At 32.8% G+C, this 20,826-nt stretch overlaps 2 protein-coding genes and 1 pseudogene across 2 annotated transcripts in view; 2 read left to right on the top strand and 1 right to left on the bottom strand.

Annotated features, from left to right (window-relative positions):
* The window catches only part of Myo81F (unconventional myosin 81F), a 77,961-nt gene extending 77,469 nt beyond the window's left edge, over nucleotides 1-492 (bottom strand). The window contains exon 1 of the mRNA XM_085188984.1: nucleotides 239-492. The gene's annotated coding sequence lies outside the window, so the exon portion shown is untranslated. The remainder of the gene's footprint in view (nucleotides 1-238) is intronic.
* A 291-nt stretch (nucleotides 493-783) lies between these two features.
* Nucleotides 784-20,251, top strand: LOC146536950 (lysM and putative peptidoglycan-binding domain-containing protein 2-like). The gene is made up of 4 exons (XM_085189032.1): nucleotides 784-1,051; nucleotides 1,136-1,422; nucleotides 9,874-10,098; nucleotides 17,252-20,251. The coding sequence occupies exons 1-3, from the start codon at nucleotides 857-859 to the stop codon at nucleotides 10,079-10,081; spliced, it is 690 nt and encodes a 229-aa protein (XP_085045158.1). The 5' UTR covers nucleotides 784-856; the 3' UTR covers nucleotides 10,082-10,098; nucleotides 17,252-20,251.
* LOC146536951 (protein GVQW3 pseudogene) lies at nucleotides 14,791-15,192 on the top strand (annotated as a pseudogene).
* Nucleotides 20,252-20,826: the final 575 nt, after the last annotated feature.

The following is a 20,826-nucleotide window of genomic DNA, read 5'->3' as shown; positions in this document are numbered from 1 at the left end:
CGTTTGCATGCAAACCCCCAAAATATGGCTTCATGGTAATAAAAGTTGCCTAGTTCGCGAGACTGCGCCCGAGGCTCGACCCTCGCAATGTTTTCGCCACCAACCCGGGAAGGGCGGCTGGTGCACGGACTGCGGGGTAATACAGGCCCGGTCGTGACATATATACAATTGAAAATAATTTTACAATTTCTTAGTTAGTTATCAACTAATAATAATTGCTAATTTCATTCACACTTACCCTCATTAAAGAAGAAAACAATTACGATATTTGTTATATCGATCACATGTGTATAATAAATACAAATAAAAAATTATCTCAACAGATTTCAGCACAGATTTATATACGTAATATGAGAATTAAAATAATTTTTAAACACAAATTGTTATTCACAAAATTCAAAATATCACAAATCATTAGTTCATAACAATTCAATTTTTAAACAGTCACAGAAACACACCACCCATATCCAAACGTTCCGAAAGACTGATTGATTGACTGAATGAAATTCGTTAGCTGCGTAATGAATGAGTCATGAATGGATAGCGAGTGAACAGATTGGCCAAAAGACGTTCGCGCCATCTGTTATTATAATCTTAAAGCTGCTAACGGAATTATAAATAAAATAAAAATCCCTAATAATAAAAAGATTTATGTATTTCATGTCATTTTTAACATCACATATTTTTAATTTTAAATTAATGCTTAATCAATTTTATCATAAATATTTTGTGTATGACAACACATTACGATCGAAGTAGTGTGTTATCTGTTACAGTGTTATGTGCCTAATTTCATTCCATTATTGTTTGCTCTCTTCATTGCTTTTACTTTTTTTGTCATTAACAAGTTACATTTATGTCATTTTGTTTTACGTCAAATATGGAGGAGGATCGTCTTTTTGATGAACGAGTTTCGATCCGAGAATCTGCTCGTCCTCTAAAGAAATATGGGAGCACATGCAATCACATGAAGAGGAACGAAGAATATATAAAACACACAATGGCCAAAGGTGACACTTTACAAGGAATTGCTTTAAAATATGGTGTCACAGTAAGTGTGTGAAGATCATAATAATTGTGTTTATAATGGGTTTATTTTATAATTTTTATAAAAAGTGATTATATCTGATTGTAGATGGAGAAAATCAGGCGAGCGAACCGCTTATTCGCTTCGGATAGTTTATTTTTGAGAGAATATTTGTTAATTCCTGTAACTAAAGAATCTCCGTTTTACGAAAATGGTGAAAGAGTGACGGAACCTGCACCTCCAAGTCATCGTGCTTCAATAGCTGGAATGCCCACGAGAGACTTTTCGCCGGGTAGTCCTGATGAAAAAGAGACTTTCGACAACTTTCTAAATAGACTAGACTCTTCCATTGCTAATATAAAAAAACACGTAGAAAAGACCAAGGAAAATAGCGAGTAAGTACTCTTTAAATATTTTATAAAGTTGTGTTAATTACTTTAGATTTTATATGTTATGTAACATTCGTAGACATCAATTTTGACTTCATTTTAAATAACAATGCCTGTTTTAAATGTGTAAAAAATAATATATTTTTTTAATTAAAAGGCAAACAAACTCTTCAAATATTATTTTAGATAACATTAACACAGAATATGAGTAATTAAAAACACAATTTTGGGATATATTACAGTATCTTTCCGTCGACTTATCAGGATGTTCCACTTTGGGGGCAGTGAACTAAATATTAGTATTATTAGCATTACTATTTTATCTTTTCTAATGCAATAAAATACAATACAATGTGTAGGCAATATGTGTGCCAATATAGAAGATGTATGAATTTTTAATGTTAGTTACTTTAATAATTATTATAACAAATAAAAATTAACAATATATTATTTTCAAGAGTCAATAAAAAATCCAGTAAATGACATTGAACAGATAATGTGAACTACTAAGTAAATATGGGGGCACTATAATTTACTTTTGATAATTTTATTTACAATTTTGTGATAAGAGTATATTTGGTTCGAGTCATGTCACTTACTTATATAGAAGTTTATTTATTGTTGATTTTGCATTTATAACTGGTAAGCATATTAAATGATGTGTGTTTTTAAATTATAATATTTTTTTCCTAAATTCTAGTTGTATACTAAAAAGAAATATGTATAAAAATTTGTAGGATAATGTAGAATCTGAATGTGAGCATGATGGGTGTGGGTTTTGTCTACTCTTGGAAGAATGATAATATTTAATTTGTTGTTTCCCTACAGTGATAGACAAAGTACATAATTGGTTTGTGGGAAGTAGGCTGATTTTGCTTTTTTTAACTGTGGACAATACTCTCTTAAGTGAGAAGTGACCTACATACATCACACTTACATAGTTTTGTTTGAAATTTCTCTACTTATAGAAACAATAAAAAAATTATAAAAAGAACAACTATTCACTTCTAATAATTTTCAAATGAATAGTTTTTAAATAAAAAGTAATCAAACTGTTATATATTTTTTATAATCAGGTTGCAAAAACTAACTAAATAGCTCAAAAAGCTACAGAAGACATGTTTTAAAAAACACAATATGTTGTTATTTTTATGCCGATAAAATGATTTTGGAAGTAACTATCAATTAGCTGCCTGTTTTATTAAAAAAATCTTTTTGTAATTTAATGATTAAAAACATATATGAACAAACAATATTCAGTGACAATTTCCCAATGACGTTTTCGGAATATTAAATGACAAAAACACACTAAATATTAGTCATTGAAAAACACTAAGCAAAAAATGCTAATAACGTCTAGAACGCGCCCGCGCCGATCACATGACTGTGAATTACACAGCATGCCTTTCATATTTAATTTATTCTTTTCCACTATATACTCATTGGATAAATCTTTGTTTGGATAATCTACTACTTGAGATCTATTACTTGAGACTAGTTGTGGGTGTAGGTTAAATTCCCACTCGAGGAAATGTTATTTAAATTTTTATATTTTTATCTCTTTGCTATGGTGACGAGGCAAGGCATGACTCGTCATTACGCAGTGTCTCCAGAATTCGGCAGAAAGTGGGGAATGGATTGCCTTAACACAAGGTTCCCTCTGCTCTTCCTGCTGTGTGCGGGATACAGCGAGAAGCTGATTTTATAATTTTTTTATTTAAAAAAAATACATTGCATAATTTCTGCCATGTGGCACAAAAGATGTGTTATCTATGATTTTTTATTAACATGCCATCCATCTATTTAAATATTGAAATGCAAATAGATAAAACTGGTTCATATTCTCACGGTCTACGCAAAATATATTCTAGAAATATTTATTGACCTATAACAATTTTAAATTTAGTTATTTGATTTGTTATTTATATATAGATTTTTATGATTAGCCGGTTTTTTTCCGGGAGGCATTGCATGTCGAGCGACAGCTCGTTACCAGAGCGAAGAAATGAAAATATTTTAAATATTTTATTTTTCTCGAGTAGAAATCAAACTCACAACCTACGGCTTTTACAATTACACCCTTGTGGCCATTACAATACTGGTCTCATGGGCGATACATGATTTTTATATATTTAAGATTGCGATATTAGCAAAAAAATATTTAACAACTTAATACGACTAAACTAACTTAGGCTAATATGTGAATGAGTTATATTTTTAGAAACATTTGTTTTTGGGCTCAGTCGCGTCCCATGAACCTTTCACCTCTGACACTTAACCGATCGATTAGGCTTCGACGACCCGTGAAGACGCTACCCTTTGCCTTCGTGGCCTCCCCCTCTTTTATAGAAGTGCCATCGATGTTACAAAATGTCGCCTCTAGACATGTATTTTCCATATTTAATGATTTTTTATTTATTTATATTAAAACCGTAACGGATGGCATTATTTGTAACTAAGTTTTATTTTTGCATTTATATTTAATCCAATTTTTAATTCATTTATAATATAATATACAGGGTGTCCCAGGAGCCAACGATAAAACGAAACCAGGTGATAGACCAAGTCGTGACAGTTATGAGAAAAATATAAAAAAAAATCTTTGTCATGTATTTTTCATATTATATTGATTTTAAAAAATATCACAAAAACCGACACCCTGTGATGGTTTTTCACGTCCCTGGACTACAAATATTACTCTTTCTTCATTTTTTTTTCTGTAATGTAATCATGATTAACCCTTCTGTGAATTACAGTTTAAGATTTAAACATACCTGCATCAGTTTTCAATAAAATGTGGTGTTTTTGCCAAACATTAAATTCAAAATATTTACTACACCCAACTTTAACCGACTGTACTATAAAAAAAATGTACTACACTGTTTTTGCAAGTTACTTTAAAAGTTGGCGCATTTAATCTGGATTCCGAAATGGTACGACACTTGCTGGATTACTTCTTTGTTGAACAGAGAAAAATCGAAATACACGATAATCGGGATGACGTTCAGCTTTTTGGTATCTTTTCCGATACATTCTAGCTGCAGCATTTGCGTTACATAACCATTCTCCATGAATGAAATGCATATTGGCAATGTGTCAAAGACCGAGTATATCGCCTGCGAGACCCCGGACTCGAGCACTGTCCTTATAAGTCCTGGGTCATCCCCTAAGTTGGAAAAGTTCAGGTACCTTGGATCCGTCATGCACGAGTCTGAAGGCATCGATCACGATCTCTATAAGACGGATAAGAGTTTGGACGGTATCCTGCGATCACAGACCACACCAGTCACCTCCCTAAACTAAACACTTAGCCCAGGCAACGCTTATCCGACTTAGGGGCTGGCCCAGGACTTATAAGAACAGTGCTCGAGTCCGGGCTCTCGCAGGCCATATACTCGGTCTTTGACACGTTGCCAATATGCATTTCATTCATGGAGAATGGTTATGTAACGCAAATGCTGCAGCTAGAATGTATCGGAAAAGATACCAAAAAGCTGAACGTCATCCCGATTATCGTGTATTTCGATTTTTCTCTGTTCAACAAAGAAGTAATCCAGCAAGTGTCGTACCATTTCGGAATCCAGATTAAATGCGCCAACTTTTAAAGTAACTTGCAAAAACAGTGTAGTACATTTTTTTTATAGTACAGTCGGTTAAAGTTGGGTGTAGTAAATATTTTGAATTTAATGTTTGGCAAAAACACCACATTTTATTGAAAACTGATGCAGGTATGTTTAAATCTTAAACTGTAATTCACAGAAGGGTTAATCATGATTACATTACAGAAAAAAAAATGAAGAAAGAGTAATATTTGTAGTCCAGGGACGTGAAAAACCATCACAGGGTGTCGGTTTTTGTGATATTTTTTAAAATCAATATAATATGAAAAATACATGACAAAGATTTTTTTTTATATTTTTCTCATAACTGTCACGACTTGGTCTATCACCTGGTTTCGTTTTATCGTTGGCTCCTGGGACACCCTGTATATAATGTCCAAAATTAATTTGAAACATGTTTTTTATCTGTCGATATCTCGTTTATTTTACGGTCTGCGGCGGACAAAAACATTGCACTAAGATTGCACTTTATCTAATCAAAGTATATCCTCCTATATTTTAAAAAGGAAAAATTGTGTTAATTGAATACTATCTGTCCCCCGCGACTTTGTCTACATGGGAAAGTTACTTTTTAATTTATAAACTGATTGAATTTAAGAAATAACATATTTGTGTTACAAGCACTAAATGTTAAGGGAAGTTTACCGAAATACAATAGCGAAAACTGCACTTAAATCGGTTATTCCGTTTCTGAGATTAGCGTGCACAAACGTACAGTTAAACAACATACACGAAAAAATAAATAAAATAAACAGTTTTTCTCATATATCTTCCACGCACAGATAGAGAATAGTAATTTTTTTAAATTATAATTCGTACGATATTGTCAAAAAATAATAAGTATAAAATAGCACTCGTTTAGTTCTATTAATTGCACCGTGTCACGCAAATCTAATTCTAGGTCATATTGTAGACATGACATTTAAAATTTCAGTAAGGACAAATGAAAATAGACATAATATGTATGTATGTTTGTCCTCTAAGGCTAAGTTCACTAGAGGTTTTGAACTTGCTCTTATATTATTTATGTTGTACAAGCAACAGGCACTTAGAACACTCGCGACATGCATTCTTTTACAAAAAGGAAAATACGATACAGTTGTATTTCTTAAACCTTTCACTTTTATATGAAAACAGTATGGTGTAAAATATTTTAGGATTCTGTATTCCGCAGGGTAGGCACCTAGTTATAAACACTCGTTGTCTTGTGGCGGAACTTAACGCCGCGCTGTGCCTCATTATCAGGGCGCGGAAATGAAAATATTAAATATTTCATACCTCGAGGGGGGAATCGAACCTATAACCATCGCGCTTACATTCGCACGGCTCTGTCTGGCTCTGCGCTTACGATGGTAGCTCAGTTATTAAAAATAATGGAATGAAATTATTATTTCATCGTTTAGACTTTAGGTATGTTAAATAATAAATATGTCACGAAAGTAATTTAGGTTATTTATTAAGTTAGGGGTGGTGCGGAACCCCTTATAAATGTCTCTGGCACTCGCACTGGGGCGGCTTTTTAATTTCGATAATAGCAAGTTCTTATCGGTTCTCGGTGTAGGTGTTGCGTAATCACTAGTGTCCATTCGTTTTGTATCGTCCAAATGGAACTTTCAAACTATAATATTTAATGTATACAATCGCGACTGTTAGTGGATATTAAAACAAAAAATGATAATATTGTAGATAGCTTTTTGGAACGAAAAGAAACGTTCGAACTATATTTTAGTTGGTTAATTGCTTTCGTCATGAAAAAACACTTTATTTATTAAATTTACTCTTTTTTTTAGTCTATTACACTAATTATATTATTCTTTTTTTTTTTTCATTTATTTATGTACCACACAAGAAAGAAAGTACAGAAAACTTATAATAATAGAAAAAATGTGTACAATGGATAACTTATCTCTAATAGAGATCTCTACCAGAAACCCTTGAATGTAGGAGATGTTAAAAGAAATGATTCGGGTGCGGTATTTTAATATTATGTTAATAATAATAATAATAAACCTACATACAAATATTAATACACTATATTATAATATATATATATATATATATATATATATATATATATATATATATTTATTATATATTATTATTATATTATTTATTTATTATATATATATATATATAAATATAATAAATAAATATAATAAATTTTTTTGTGAAGATACATATAATAAAATTCTAACTGATCGCTATATGTACATGAAAGATGAAGTATAAAAACTTATTGCGGATATTTATTACTGTAGTCTGTGCGTTTGTGCACGCAAGTGCGGTTTTCAGTATTGGATTTTGGAAATTAGCATTTAGTGTTAGTTTTATTTAAATCGGTTCATAAATAAGAAAGTTATGTGAATATAAAGTATTACATACGACAATATTGCTACAATAGACAAAGTGAAAAACATTTGTATCAACGGTCTTCACGAATTACATTCTTATAATTAAATAATTATATTATAAAAAAAAGCTTTTAAAAAGATGAAGCTTTCGATGAAAGAATAAATAAATTTATTCTTTGCTTGAATATGTTGGCAAAGTTTCTGAATCGATATTATTGCGCTCCATTTTATATTACGTAAAGAAAGATACGCGCGCTACATTTTCCAATATGAGGCAACAATTCAGGTCTAATACTAAAGTAAATTAATATATTTTTTTTGAGGCCAGCCGTGGCGCAGAGGCAGCGTATGACTGTAACGCGTCGATTGTGGGCTCAAATCCCACTCGGAGGAATGAATTATTATTTATTCGCTCTATCACCAAGGCAAAAGCGGCGTTGAGTTCGGCCGCTCATCGCCTGCTTCAAAAATTTGGCAGTAAGTGGAGAACGGAGTGTCTTAACACTACGTTCGCTCTGCCTACTCGGCTGTGTGCACAGCTTGAAGTTTTTTTAAATATTTTTTAAAATTTCTATAATAAAATCTGCTATTTCCGGTTGAAATTTGATACACATACGTAAATATCCCTGAAATATTGTGTGATGAATCGCGAAGAAACCTGTTTTCATAACAGCGTTCACTTTCGGCTGTTTTACGACCTCAGCTATAAACACTCCGTTATTTTATAAACTGAACCCCGTCATATTAATCTCTATGGCCCAGTAATAAAGTTCATGAAATTTTATATACTGAACCCGTCATATTAGTCTCTATAGCACAGTAATAAAGTCTACGGTACGTATGAAAAGTTTGTACGTGAGTGGTCAATTGACGACGCGAACCTAATTCCGTTTTACATTCTATAAATAAATTCCTTTGTATTTTTGCGGATGTACTAAAAAAATGTTTATTTGATATTATGTTTTCGAGTGAGTGGAATTTTGTTTGTTGGTATTTCGCCGATTTTTTTTTATAATTGAGTAAAATAATCGCTGTGGAGCAGTGGCACAAGGGTGTGACCGTAACGCGTCGGTTGTGGGTTTGAGCCCCACTCGAGAAAATGAAATATTTATTTATATTTATCTTTTAATTTTCTTCGCTCTGGTGTTAAGGCAAAATAGCAGTGCCTCCAGAATTTGGCGGAAAATGGAGGACGAAGTGTCTTAACACTAGGTTTCCTCTGCCTACCCTGCTGTGTGCGGGATTATATTTCCTGATTTCTTTTTTTTGTTAATCTGTCACCATAATTCATAATATTTTATAAACGAATAGGAATCGATATTTATTAATAACCTCACTATACAAACAACTCCGATTTTTGCAGACATAAGTAGGATAGTTCATTATTTGATAGATAACCCATATTGATATGGAAAATCTGTGATAATACTTATATACTTTAATACCTGAAGGCCTAATTGTGCTACCAAGCTATCAATGATAGATATGTCGTCTGGCTTATGAGTGTTGTTTGTTTTTATTGAATGTTATTGAAAACTATTTACATATAAAATATTTAAATAGTAGATATTAGGCCAGTTGCTGCGCGAGGGCTCAAGTGTGAACACGACAGGTTGTGACTTCGATTCTCCCTCGAGGATATCAAATATTTAATATTTTCATTTTCTCGATCTGGCGACGAGGCCACTCGACAAGCAATGCAATCGGAATTAGGCGGAAGGTGGGAAACGGTATGGTCTTAATGGGGACCGTAATATCTTGACACTAGGTCCCCAGGTTCCCTAATTCTTCTAATCTACTTTGAACTGGTTTTTTATGATATGTTGACAAATAAGTCGACATTCTCTAGATCTAATTATTACTAAGTTGGTGCAGTAGATCCTTATAAAGTATAAAATAGTTTTTACATTTTTCCCCGTATGATATTACCTAACTTAAGTATGTCTATTTTGCACGAATGCAAAATAGACATACTTATTTATTGCGAGTTTCCTGCAATTAAAAATTAATTTCGTATGTAAGACATACAAATGTAATCAATTTGTATTACAAATATTTTTTATTACTTAACGATTCGTTTATAAATAGTTGTATTCGTTATTTTTTTCTATCTTTGTTTCTAACTAAATGCGTTTTTTTTTAAATAGTAGACTACACGGTCTTGCATCGGAAACTTATTAAATTCCTTAATTTTTTATATAATTTTTGAGGTAATATTTATGGAAAATTATTAATATTATTACACTTTACTGTTACAAAATCCATATTCGATGTTGTTTTCCTCAAATTATTTGAAATATCGCTTGTATGATGTTATAATAATTATGATACTTATTTTTTATATAGAAAGAAATTAAAACTAGTTGTTTTAAATTTGCCTATAGAAAGTATAGAGATATTATCTTTAAACAGATTTAAGAAGAAAAATTTTAACTGGCTAGCAAAATAACAAACATTAACTATATTTTTTTTCCATAAATTTCCAGATTCGTAAAAGATCTAGAAGACGGTTTCGTCAGGCACCGGCCGACAGCACGCCTCCGACAGTCGGCCTCCATGGGTGCTTCGACCTCGTACAATGAGGTGATACCGCCGCCCCTGCCGCCGCCGCCGTCCGCCCTCACCCAGGGGCGCCGCGTGGACAGCTCGCTGAAGAGGCTGGAGAGGGCCCACGATGATCTGTTCCAGTTGTAGCGGCCGAGACAGCGCAGGTGATTTTTTTAAACATGTATTATAGTATAACTAGGGTAGATACCTTGTTATAATATACTATAGTAAATAATAAGTAATGACTGTAAATGCCGATTAAAAAGTTATATATAAAATTAATTTAAATTAATTATTGATTTCATAGTGAAAAAATGAATTAAAGAATATCTAATAAGTAAAATATGTGGGATATTTTACTTTTATGTTTTATAACAATATTCGTAAACAAGAGGACAAATATGAAAAAAGACCGAATTCTTTAAATTAATAGTTTTGTTAATATGCCGTAGTAATTAAAATAATAGAGATGTGTAATTTGTTCGACCTTGACATAACCATCTCAACTAATAAAAGATAAGATAAGTCTGGATAACGATCTTAATGACTTCGCAAGTAGCGGTCGAATTTGATAACATAAGTAAATAAATTTAAAAATATATATTTTATAATATAAATTAATAAATAAAATTTTAAATTTAAGAATTAATTGCTGTATATAAAATATTAATAGTATTTTTTCCAATCTCAACACTTTTGCATACTCTTTAGAAAAAAAAAACTTTGAACGTAGCGGGATTTGAATACGCGCCTCTTGGAAACCGTCCAAGCTCTCTACTACTTAGCCATGCGTTATAATCAAGCTTGTTACAACTTATTTCTGTTGTCCTACGTGTGGAATAACAATTCAAAATTATTAAACATAATTTTCCATTTTGGTAATAAGACATTTCCCTTTAAGCGTACTGTGTTTGAACGAACATAGCTAATATTTGTATCCATGACCTTTAAACATAGAAATTTAGATACGCCACCACCGTACCACAATAGTGTTTTAAAACATACAACTATACTTCACATCGTCATGACATAATATGAACGTCATTTTCTTCAAAGACATTTATGGTTTCTCGTTTCATTAATTTGGAACTCCAACCATAGTATTACGCCTACGTTTCCTTATATTCATCTTCTAGAATAGACTTGAGATTTTGCGTTTCGTTTTCCTTACAAATAATTATAATGTTTTTCTTTTTATTATTTAAAGACAGGGATGATTTTTGGGTTTTTGGAACATATTGGAAACTTTGGGTTTCCAAAAATATATAATCCTATATATACGCGATTGATCCGGTTAAAATAGTTTCAATTAAAATGTGTAATAATCGTGAAAATCGAAACACTTATAATTCTATTATATTAAATTAATTAAACTAATTATTAGTGAAATATAGCTAAAAGTTGTGTTATGAAAATCCTGCATGTAGCAGGGTAGGGAAAGGTAGCCTACTATTAAGTGTTATTACACTCCGCTCCCCACTTTTCGCCGGTTTCTAGAGGCATTGAGTGTTGAGTGGTGGAACTCAACGATGCGCTCCGCCTCGACACGAAATGAAAATATTATATATTTCATTTCCTCGACTGGGAATCGAACCCACAGTTTGTCGCCTTTACTGACTGGCTTCAGATATATAAGTTGTGTGGATAGATATAAAAAGATATATGAGTATTTCTTTTAATATACGTTTTCATTTCATATTATCCAATGAACGTCCGGTTGTGTCCATTTGGTTTGACGTCACACGTCATTTGGTGTGCGTAATGTAAACAGACTGCGATATGCAGTTATTGCAAATATAAACTTTCGAATGATATTGATCTTTTTGATGATTTAAACAAACTGCTTATAAGAAAATATGAAAAAGATATTTTTTCTCTTTATTAAATTTATATAAAATGATTGTAAACGTGGGTTCAATTGCCATTAGGGAACTCAATTATTTTCATTTCCTTTTTTTATAGCTTCAAGTTGTACCCCGCACATGGTAGGGTACACAGAAAGAACTAAGGATCTGGAAACCTAGTGTTAAGACACTTCGTTCCCCATTAGGACACTACCGTTTCCTCACTGTTCGCAGAATTCTCGAGGAATTGCGTGTTCAGTGGTGCATCAACACCGCCCTTTGTCTCTTTACCGTTCTTCCGTACTTTCCTCATCAGAACGAGGAAATGAAAATATTAATTCATTACCTGTAGTGGGAAGCGTATCGATGCCCTCATTTCTAGCTTCTAGTAAATAAAAAGATACATAAAAGCAATAATAATAAAAAGCATTTTTATAAACCATTGTAATTTTGTATGAGAAACTAGTAGAACAAAGCTTATCTTAATTCTTTAAGCCTTTCCCTATTTAATTAAGCTGACCTGCTATTGTTCTATTACGATATGACATTTATAATAAAGTAATATACTTTTTCCAACTGTAAAGGTGACTAGGACGGTTGTAGGTTCAATGGAGAATAATCACTAATTTTAAATTCTAGCTCATCGTATTGTCTTTTAAAAACAAAAAATACTTGTGAAAGAATTATTTTGATACGTCTATTAGTTTTTGAGATATTGTCCTTTAAAGTAAGCGCGCGACGCGAAATTCCGTCGGGCCGTAACCGACTCGCGTGACGTCACAGGTCTTGCAAAAGTCGCTCGCTCAGTTCGTCTTCGTTCACTCGCAGTTCGCGCTCTTCTTTAGCTGGCGTTCCACCACAAATTTAGTTTCGTTTAATAAATAATATATAGATACATTTTTAAAATCTTTTTTTTTCACATACATAATGAAATAGCGAGCATTGTATTTTAAGATATTGAAGTTACTTTGTATGTACTTTGTCAAAAAGACAGTTCTATCCTGCTCGGTTTCATGGCGTGTTGTACCAAAATCTATAGCTTTGATTATTTTTATTGTAGTATCGATACTAGAAAGCTTGAATTTTTTCCAACAACACTTGGCTTGGCTTGGGCGTTACCACAAACTTAATCAGTACTTTAATGGAGAGACTACTCAGAATTTTGATGGAGGCATACAGGAAAAAAGGAGAGCTCTGCATTTACGGCCTTTTTAGATTTGCAGAAGGCCTTTAACTGTGTGCCTCGTCAATGTATTTGGAGGGCATTGCGATCCAAAGGGATCCCTGAGGCCTATATCGAGATTATCAGAGATATGTACCACGATCCCGCTTTGCGATTCGCGATGGTTAGGACTGCTGTTGGCGACACCAAACCCTTTAGATCACAGTAGGGGGTTCACCAAGGCTCGGATTTTAGTTCGTTCTTATTTATTGTAGTGTACTGTCACGGCTCACATCCAGGACCAGCCTCCATGGCTGATGATGTATGCCGATGACATTACACTCATTGAAGAGAAGCAACTAATGCTGGAGCGTGAAGTGAACCTCTGGAAGGGTGCGCTTGAGAACGGCGGTCTTAAACAAAATGTGTCGAAGACCGAATACATAGCCTGAGGGAGCCCGGACTCGAGCACTGTCCTTATAGGTCCTGAGCCAACCGTTAAGTTGGAAAAGTTTCAAGTACCTTGGATCCGTTATGCATGAGTCTGGAGGCATCGATCACGATCTCCATGGCTGGATAAACGCTGCCTGGGCCAAATGGTGGAAGGTTATTGGTGTGGTTTGCGACCGCAGAATACCACCCAAGCTCAACGGGCTGATATATAAGAGTATCATCTGACTGGTTCTATTTTACGGCAGCGAATATTGGCCAGCACTATCTCGGCACGCTGAGGAGCTTCACGTCACGAAAATGAAGATGCTGCGGTCTGACGCATTCGAGGTAGTCTTGGGGTCCATGATGTAGCGGATAAGCTCCAAGAGCGTGGCCTAAGATGGTATGGCAACGTTGCGCGCCGGCGTAGGAACTATGTCGGATGCAACTTCCTTGCTATGTCTGTCCTGTCCCTCAAGCTAGACCTCCGAACGCCCAAGAATGCGGTGTTTGGATGTCGTGATGCAGGACATGAGTGCCAATGGTCGAACCACTCAGGACGTTATAGATCGTGTAAAGTCGAGTAGGTTAAGCAGGAAGGCAAACCCTGGCATCATACGCTGGGATTAATGCCAAGAAAAAGAAGACTTGGTTGCAGTTGTTGAAGACTCGTCGCTTCGACGATGTAGCCCATTATAAATGCCATGGTATGTTTACAATCACCTCTGCTGGCGGCACAATCTTCACAGATTACGTATAAACTTATTGCTTCTTTTCATTGCATTCTAAGCTGCAATAATATAGTTTAATACGTACACGGTGTTCTGCTGTAATCTACATTTATAGTAATATAATATATATTACTATAAATGTAGATTACAGCAGTTATAATAGCACGCAATAGTACGCATCATGACCATAACTCTCTCTTGCCGATCTTCAATAATCACAATAAAAATAATATTCAGATATACATATATAAAAATATTAAAAATCTACATTAAAAAAAATTGTGCATGCTCAACTTACTGCATGAATTTAGTTATATTATTATTATATTATTTTCACTTATAAAACAATCTTACTACTTTGAACTTGAATAAAAAATTTGGTACTTTTAACGCAAATAGCGTTACCTACAATATACGAGGTGTGTTCAAAAAGTAAGGTGACTTTTCAAATTTGGCGGGCAACGTACTTTCGATTATCGATTTTTTTATTTTGTTATGTTGGTACACTCTTCCCGAACATCTGTACCAAGTTTCAAGTGTATAGCATTTTTTGTTTGGTTGGGAGAGGCGTAAAGGTTATAAATGTTTTGCGTGCTCGGCGATTTCTTGCTATCGAAAAATATGGATCAAAGGATTTGCATCAAATTTTGTGTAAAAAATAAAATAAAGTGCTCCGAAACACTTAAAATGTTGACAGTGGCATACGGTGAAACTGTTCTGAGTAAAAAAAATGTTTACAAGTGGTACAAACTCTTCCAAGATGGCCGGGAAGATGCCAATGACGAGCCTCGCTCTGGACGCCCAAGCACGTCAACAACTGATGAAAACGTTCAAGCAGTGAAGAAAATTGTTCTGGAAAATCGTCGAATCACTATCAGAGAAGTTGCTGAGGATGTTGGTATATCGCTTGGCTCGTGCCATGAAATTTTTTCTAACGTTTTGGGCATGAGACGTGTGTCAGCGAAGTTTGTTCCGAAATTGCTAAAATGCCCCTGCTCACTCATCTTTGCTGGTGAGAGATTTTTTGGCCAAAAACAACACCACAATCATGCCTCAGCCACCATATTCACCGGATTTGGCCCCATGTGACTTTTTCTTGTTCCCAAAACTAAAGCGACCTATGAAAGGACGGAGATTTGCAACGATTGAAGAGATAAAGACTGCATCGCTGGAAGAGCTCAAGGCTATACCGAAAAGTGCTTATGAGAAGTGCTTTGACGATTGGAAAAACCGTTGGCATAAGTGTATTGTATCTGAGGGGATTACTTTGAAGGGGACAACATAAATATTGATAATTAAATAATTTTTTTTTCTTAAAAATACAAAGTCACCTTACTTTTTGAACACACCTCGTAAAACTAGTTAGGTTAAGTTACATTACAGTTTTAAATAAATAATTTCAAATAAAATAACGTAAGCTAGTTATTATCTATACCCCAAATTGACATAATATTACTAGTTAGACAACAAAATTTACCTTCGCATTTTTACTCCTCGCATTTCTGCGGCGACGAAATCACTATTTTCCGATAAATAATCGGCAATCATAAATCCATGTATTACAGGTAGGTTATCCGATTGACCTTTTTCGAATCCTTCATCCATTTTAATTAATTGTATTGACACTAAACACAAGCGAGTAACAAACAAACAAAGTACTGCGCGAGATCTCCTATCACCGTTGGCGATTAGTGAGTTTTGCCAGACCTGTGACGTCACCGCCGGCCGCGGGACTGTTAGCGGCATTTGAAATTTTTGCAAACTTCAAATGCCTGTAAAATCATAACTACTTGGTTATTTTTAATGAAACAAAAACTAGTGTATTTATATACGTAAAAACTTTACTGTAACGAACTTTGAAGCATTATTTCATACCTATTACCATTCCTCATTCTCTCAAGGGAAAAGTTTGTTTTTATGTCTTCACTCCACAAGACAAAACCCATCGTTGATTTTCTCCATAGAGTGACAGCCGCTACTTGCGTGGCACATTATTGCTAATGTCTCGAAAATTTTGCTGTGCAGGGGCAGCGGAGTGTCTCAACTCTCTGCTTACCCTTCTATATGCGGGATATAGCTGAAAGCACATGATTGACTTTAAAAATGTAGAACGGCAGTCTGATTGTCATTTTTTATTGTCCTTGTAGATTAGCACTTTTTGAAATAATGTCTCAAACAATTATCACTAAGTTATTGTCACCATTAAACTAAGGTGTTAATTTAATGATGATTTCATTTTATTCTGTAGATGTATATGTAGGAAATTGAAATAAATTTAGTATATTATAAGAAGTCATATATTTGTATAACACCTACATATCTCCTATCTCTACAAACAGATCGTGAAAGTGTTTTTCAAAATAGAATAATTATATAGATTAAAAATATATTTATAAAAAAATATAAAATTTGAAAGGTTTTGTAAAAAAGGTTTTTTAATAATGCTTCACTTAATTTAAAAAAAATATATTTCTTTAGTATCGTATTCTATAGTTCATGGAAAGTAGATGCATAGTTCTAAGCAATTAATTTTGTTGATAAAATTGATCAGTGTAGAAACACTAACCAGAACAGTGTTATCAGCTTTTATCGCAAGTGATAACGTAATACCGCAGTGAACACGATACATAAATGATTTTTCTCATTAACTATAGTACCTACATGTGATAAAGGTGATCATTTATTTGATTATTCTCTTTGAATTTTTTTTTCAGCTTCAAGCTGTACTCCGCAGGTAGCAGGGTAGGCTGAGGGAGCCTAGTGTTAAGACACTCCGCTCCCCACTCTCCACCGAATTCTGGAGGAATTGCGTGTTGGGTGGCGCAACTCAACGCGCGCTTTGCCTGAAAATTAAAATTTTAAATATTCCCAATAGATTATGGAATTGAACCCACAACCGCTTGTACAGTCACACGTTTGTGCCCCTGCACCACGACTGGCCTCAATCAATATAGAAGTGTATGCAGAAAGAAGCTAATGCTAGTCAAGACGTCTTTTTCTCCAGATTGCAGAAATAGCTTGTGTTAGTCACTAGGTCCTCATGCTCCCTCTGTTTACCCTGCCATATGCGAAATACAGGGTGAACCTAAAAAAAAACTTAACATAGTATAAAGCAATATAATATAAAAAAAATCTTGTTATATTCCAGATATGCGCGACTAGAGTGAGATACTCCTAACCTGCGTCGCAGGCAACGCGAGTATTAGCAGAGTTTTATATGGACTAAAGTACATGCTTGGTGTCACCTTCCAGAGGTCACGGCGAGTGATATTAGATAATAAATACTATTAATATAACTGTAAATTATGATCTGTTTGTTATATTTAAGTTTATTTTCTTCTTGTTGGTCCTTCGAGCCTTCCTGACATATGTCCAACTAAACTAAAGTGACTAAATATAGCTAAGGTGGTGTTGACGACATATTTTTTTTTATTTCAAATTGCTTTGCTTTGTACCAAATAACGACATTGGCGTTTAAATGTTTAGGTATTTAGCTCTAGTTAGAAAAATTTTAATTATCATTATTATAGATTATATTGGATGTTATCTCATGCTTATGTTGATCTAGCCACCTTGTTACTTGTCGTAGACGTTTCTAGATTTGACTTATTGTAACACCATATTTAGAGATGCAATGAACATTTGTATTGGAAAGAGATGTTAACTAAATGTGACATAGTTTAATAAATCAATAAAAAGATACAAAATAACCTATTAACTGTTGTTTAAAACAATATACCATATAGCATATTACCGTAAAAATATCGATTTTGCTTGTTATATCGATTTTTGACTTGCAATCGATTTTGAAATATAATGACTCGCGTTTAAAAGTCAAAGGAACATTTATCAAAATACCAAATAATCGAAAACGGATATCCGTAACGTCTCTATTATATTTATATTGTATATTCAAATAACAGCTTTATCTAATCGTGGCAGGTTATTTTTTAAAGTAATTAATGTCGCTTATCTTATCTTATATTTTGTATAAACTAATATAAATATGTACAGTGTGTATAGTCTGTTTCACTGTATGTGAATTCGTACGTCCGTAAATTTATAGGAAAAAATATTTATATTAAGATAGTATGTACAGCACCTTCAAGATGAAAGTGGCATAACTCAAAAATATTTATATTTGTGAGAAATTGGCTAGTAATCTGTTATTTATAGGCTTTTTATTGTTAATATATAGCAATATTATAATTTACGGACACTGGTAAACATTTTCATTTCATCTGGAGGCTGTTGAAGCATCATCTTACTGTATGTGATGGTTGTGGCTTCGATTCTCACTCAGGGGAATTAATTATTTTCTTTCGCTCGCTTTGGTAATAAGGCAAATCACATCGTTGAGTTCTGCCACTCAACACATATTGTGTCGAAAATTGCGTGAAGAGTGAGGGATGGTGAAGATTAAAAAAAATAGAATTAGGTAATTTTCATTCTATGGTGATGATATCTTATATATTCTATTTCTAACTTATTGATTTGATATTTTTTTAAATATATGTAATTATTGTTAAATAGACATCGGTTTATTGAACTATATTTCGTTTAAACTGTGTACGGACTGAATAACTATCTCTTCTCTAAGTACTATAATATATATGTATATGTAATTATGTAAATAGTAATGTACATTACTGGCTTTTTCTATACTAAATTATTATCAATGCTATATTTTAAAATGACATACATATCGATAAATAAATCGCTTTATGTGTTGTATGTTTAAAAAGAAATATAAATAATCCGATGCCTAATTAATTTTTAAAGTGACCATGTTTTAAATATATACATAGTATGTGTAATACTGGGATAAAATAAATATATCATAATTATTTATTTAACGATATATTGTTTGAAAAAAATATATGTGACGCTAAATTTGTTTATTATAGAGTAGACAAGCTTATTTTTAAACACTGTTGCTATACTTTTTTGATATTAGCAGATTTGTACTCTAAGCTGAAGATATACAACAATATTTTTCAAATGTATAAATGAAAATTATTAATTACGATGTGAGTAAGAAAAAATATTGAGAAATAAATACCGTGCAATGGCAGCATTGCGTCTATAGCTAGTATAAAATACTTCGCAACTTTAAACTAAATGTTACATTATAGCCAAAGTATACAAAATCTTTATATAAATTGTAGCCCTTGTGCTAATTCTTATTTATAAGCTTTATTAATTTAAAGTTTTATCTTAATTCGTTCAGTATTTGAGGCCGTTGTGGCGCAGTGGCATAAGGGCGTGACTGTAACGCGACGGTAGTGGGTTCGATCTCCAGTCGAAGTAATAAAATAAAAAATTACATTTATATTTTCATTTCTTCGTTCTGGTGCCTCCAGAGTGAGTGACACGGAGTGTCTTAACTCTCTGGTTGATTCTCTCTGGCTACCCTGATTTGATTTAATTTTCGTTTAGTAGTTTTTGCGTGAAAGTGAAACAGACATCCATCCTTACATTTGTATATTGGTAGGAAATATTACGTTATATAAACCTATATTGTTAAGCAAAAATTGGCCTTTATAAAACATTAAAAAAATAATTATATAACAATATTTTACTGACTTTATCATATAATATAGCTTGTCTACTTAGTATGTTGAAGCGTATCTTTTAACCTATATATGTGTGATGCGTTAATACTGAAATATTTTATCTGTGTAATATAAAATTTTAGAGAAAAACGTTCAGAAACAACAATATAATAGATATAGATAAAAAAAATTATGGTCAAAACTATATGTAGATTTTTTATAATACTTACATATTTTGAGTAATAAAAAAATGTATAATTTAATTATATGACTTCATTGTTGTCCATTTGTCACAATAAAAGAAATATCTTTTATTTTTGCAGATACACCGGAATTTGTACTTGCGACCGTCTTATATAGTCACAATTTTAACACATTTCTTCTGATTTATATTAATTCTATGAATATCATTGTTTCTGATTGTCGCTAAGTATGTTTTTGGCACTAATGTTTATAACCGTGTATAAAATATAATGAATGTTGAGCTTGATAGTATATTATGTATAGATATTGTAATAACCACATGTTAGACGTAAGGAACATTCAATCGAGTCAATGTTAATCTTTAATAAAGATTTTATTTGGAATCGTTATTATTTGTATAGAAATTTCTTTTCGTTTAAACCTTTTTTGTTATAATTTCGATCATATTTAGAGTTTACACCAAATGACAATAGCTTTTCCTAATAAATTAATTTTTAACAAAAAGAAAAACCGACTTCTAACAACGTACTAAAAAGTGAAAAATAATTTTACAAAGATTTTATAATTTTGAAGTCGATGTCAAACTAATGCTAACCACACGGGAAGCTCACACGGGAACGCATAATTAACCTTATTGTAGTATAATAACGATTATTCCGTTAAGTTACTAAGTATCGCTACCAAATTGTAACGATACGTATCTCTATGGAATTTAACGTTAATTAACGTTAATTTAAATGTGAATTGGTAACGTTAACAAGCCCTGTCCTAAACTACTGAACTGATTTTAACGAAATTTGCACAGTGTGCAGTTTTATCCAACTTGAAAGACAGGCTAGCTTACATCTCAATTTATAATAATTGCAATATTATTATTTTATTACAAATTATTAGTTTATTATTGACACTTGACAGTAACTTGTAACAGTCATTTTGGACTATCTGTTAGATTTAAACGATTCTA

This window comes from Heliconius melpomene, chromosome 8 (genome assembly GCF_056956725.1).
Source record: "Heliconius melpomene rosina isolate 202511_hmr_F chromosome 8, ASM5695672v1, whole genome shotgun sequence".
NCBI classification, from domain to species: domain Eukaryota; kingdom Metazoa; phylum Arthropoda; class Insecta; order Lepidoptera; family Nymphalidae; genus Heliconius; species Heliconius melpomene.
Note: the sequence above shows the minus strand (reverse complement) of the source record. Positions and strands in the feature narration are given on the sequence as shown.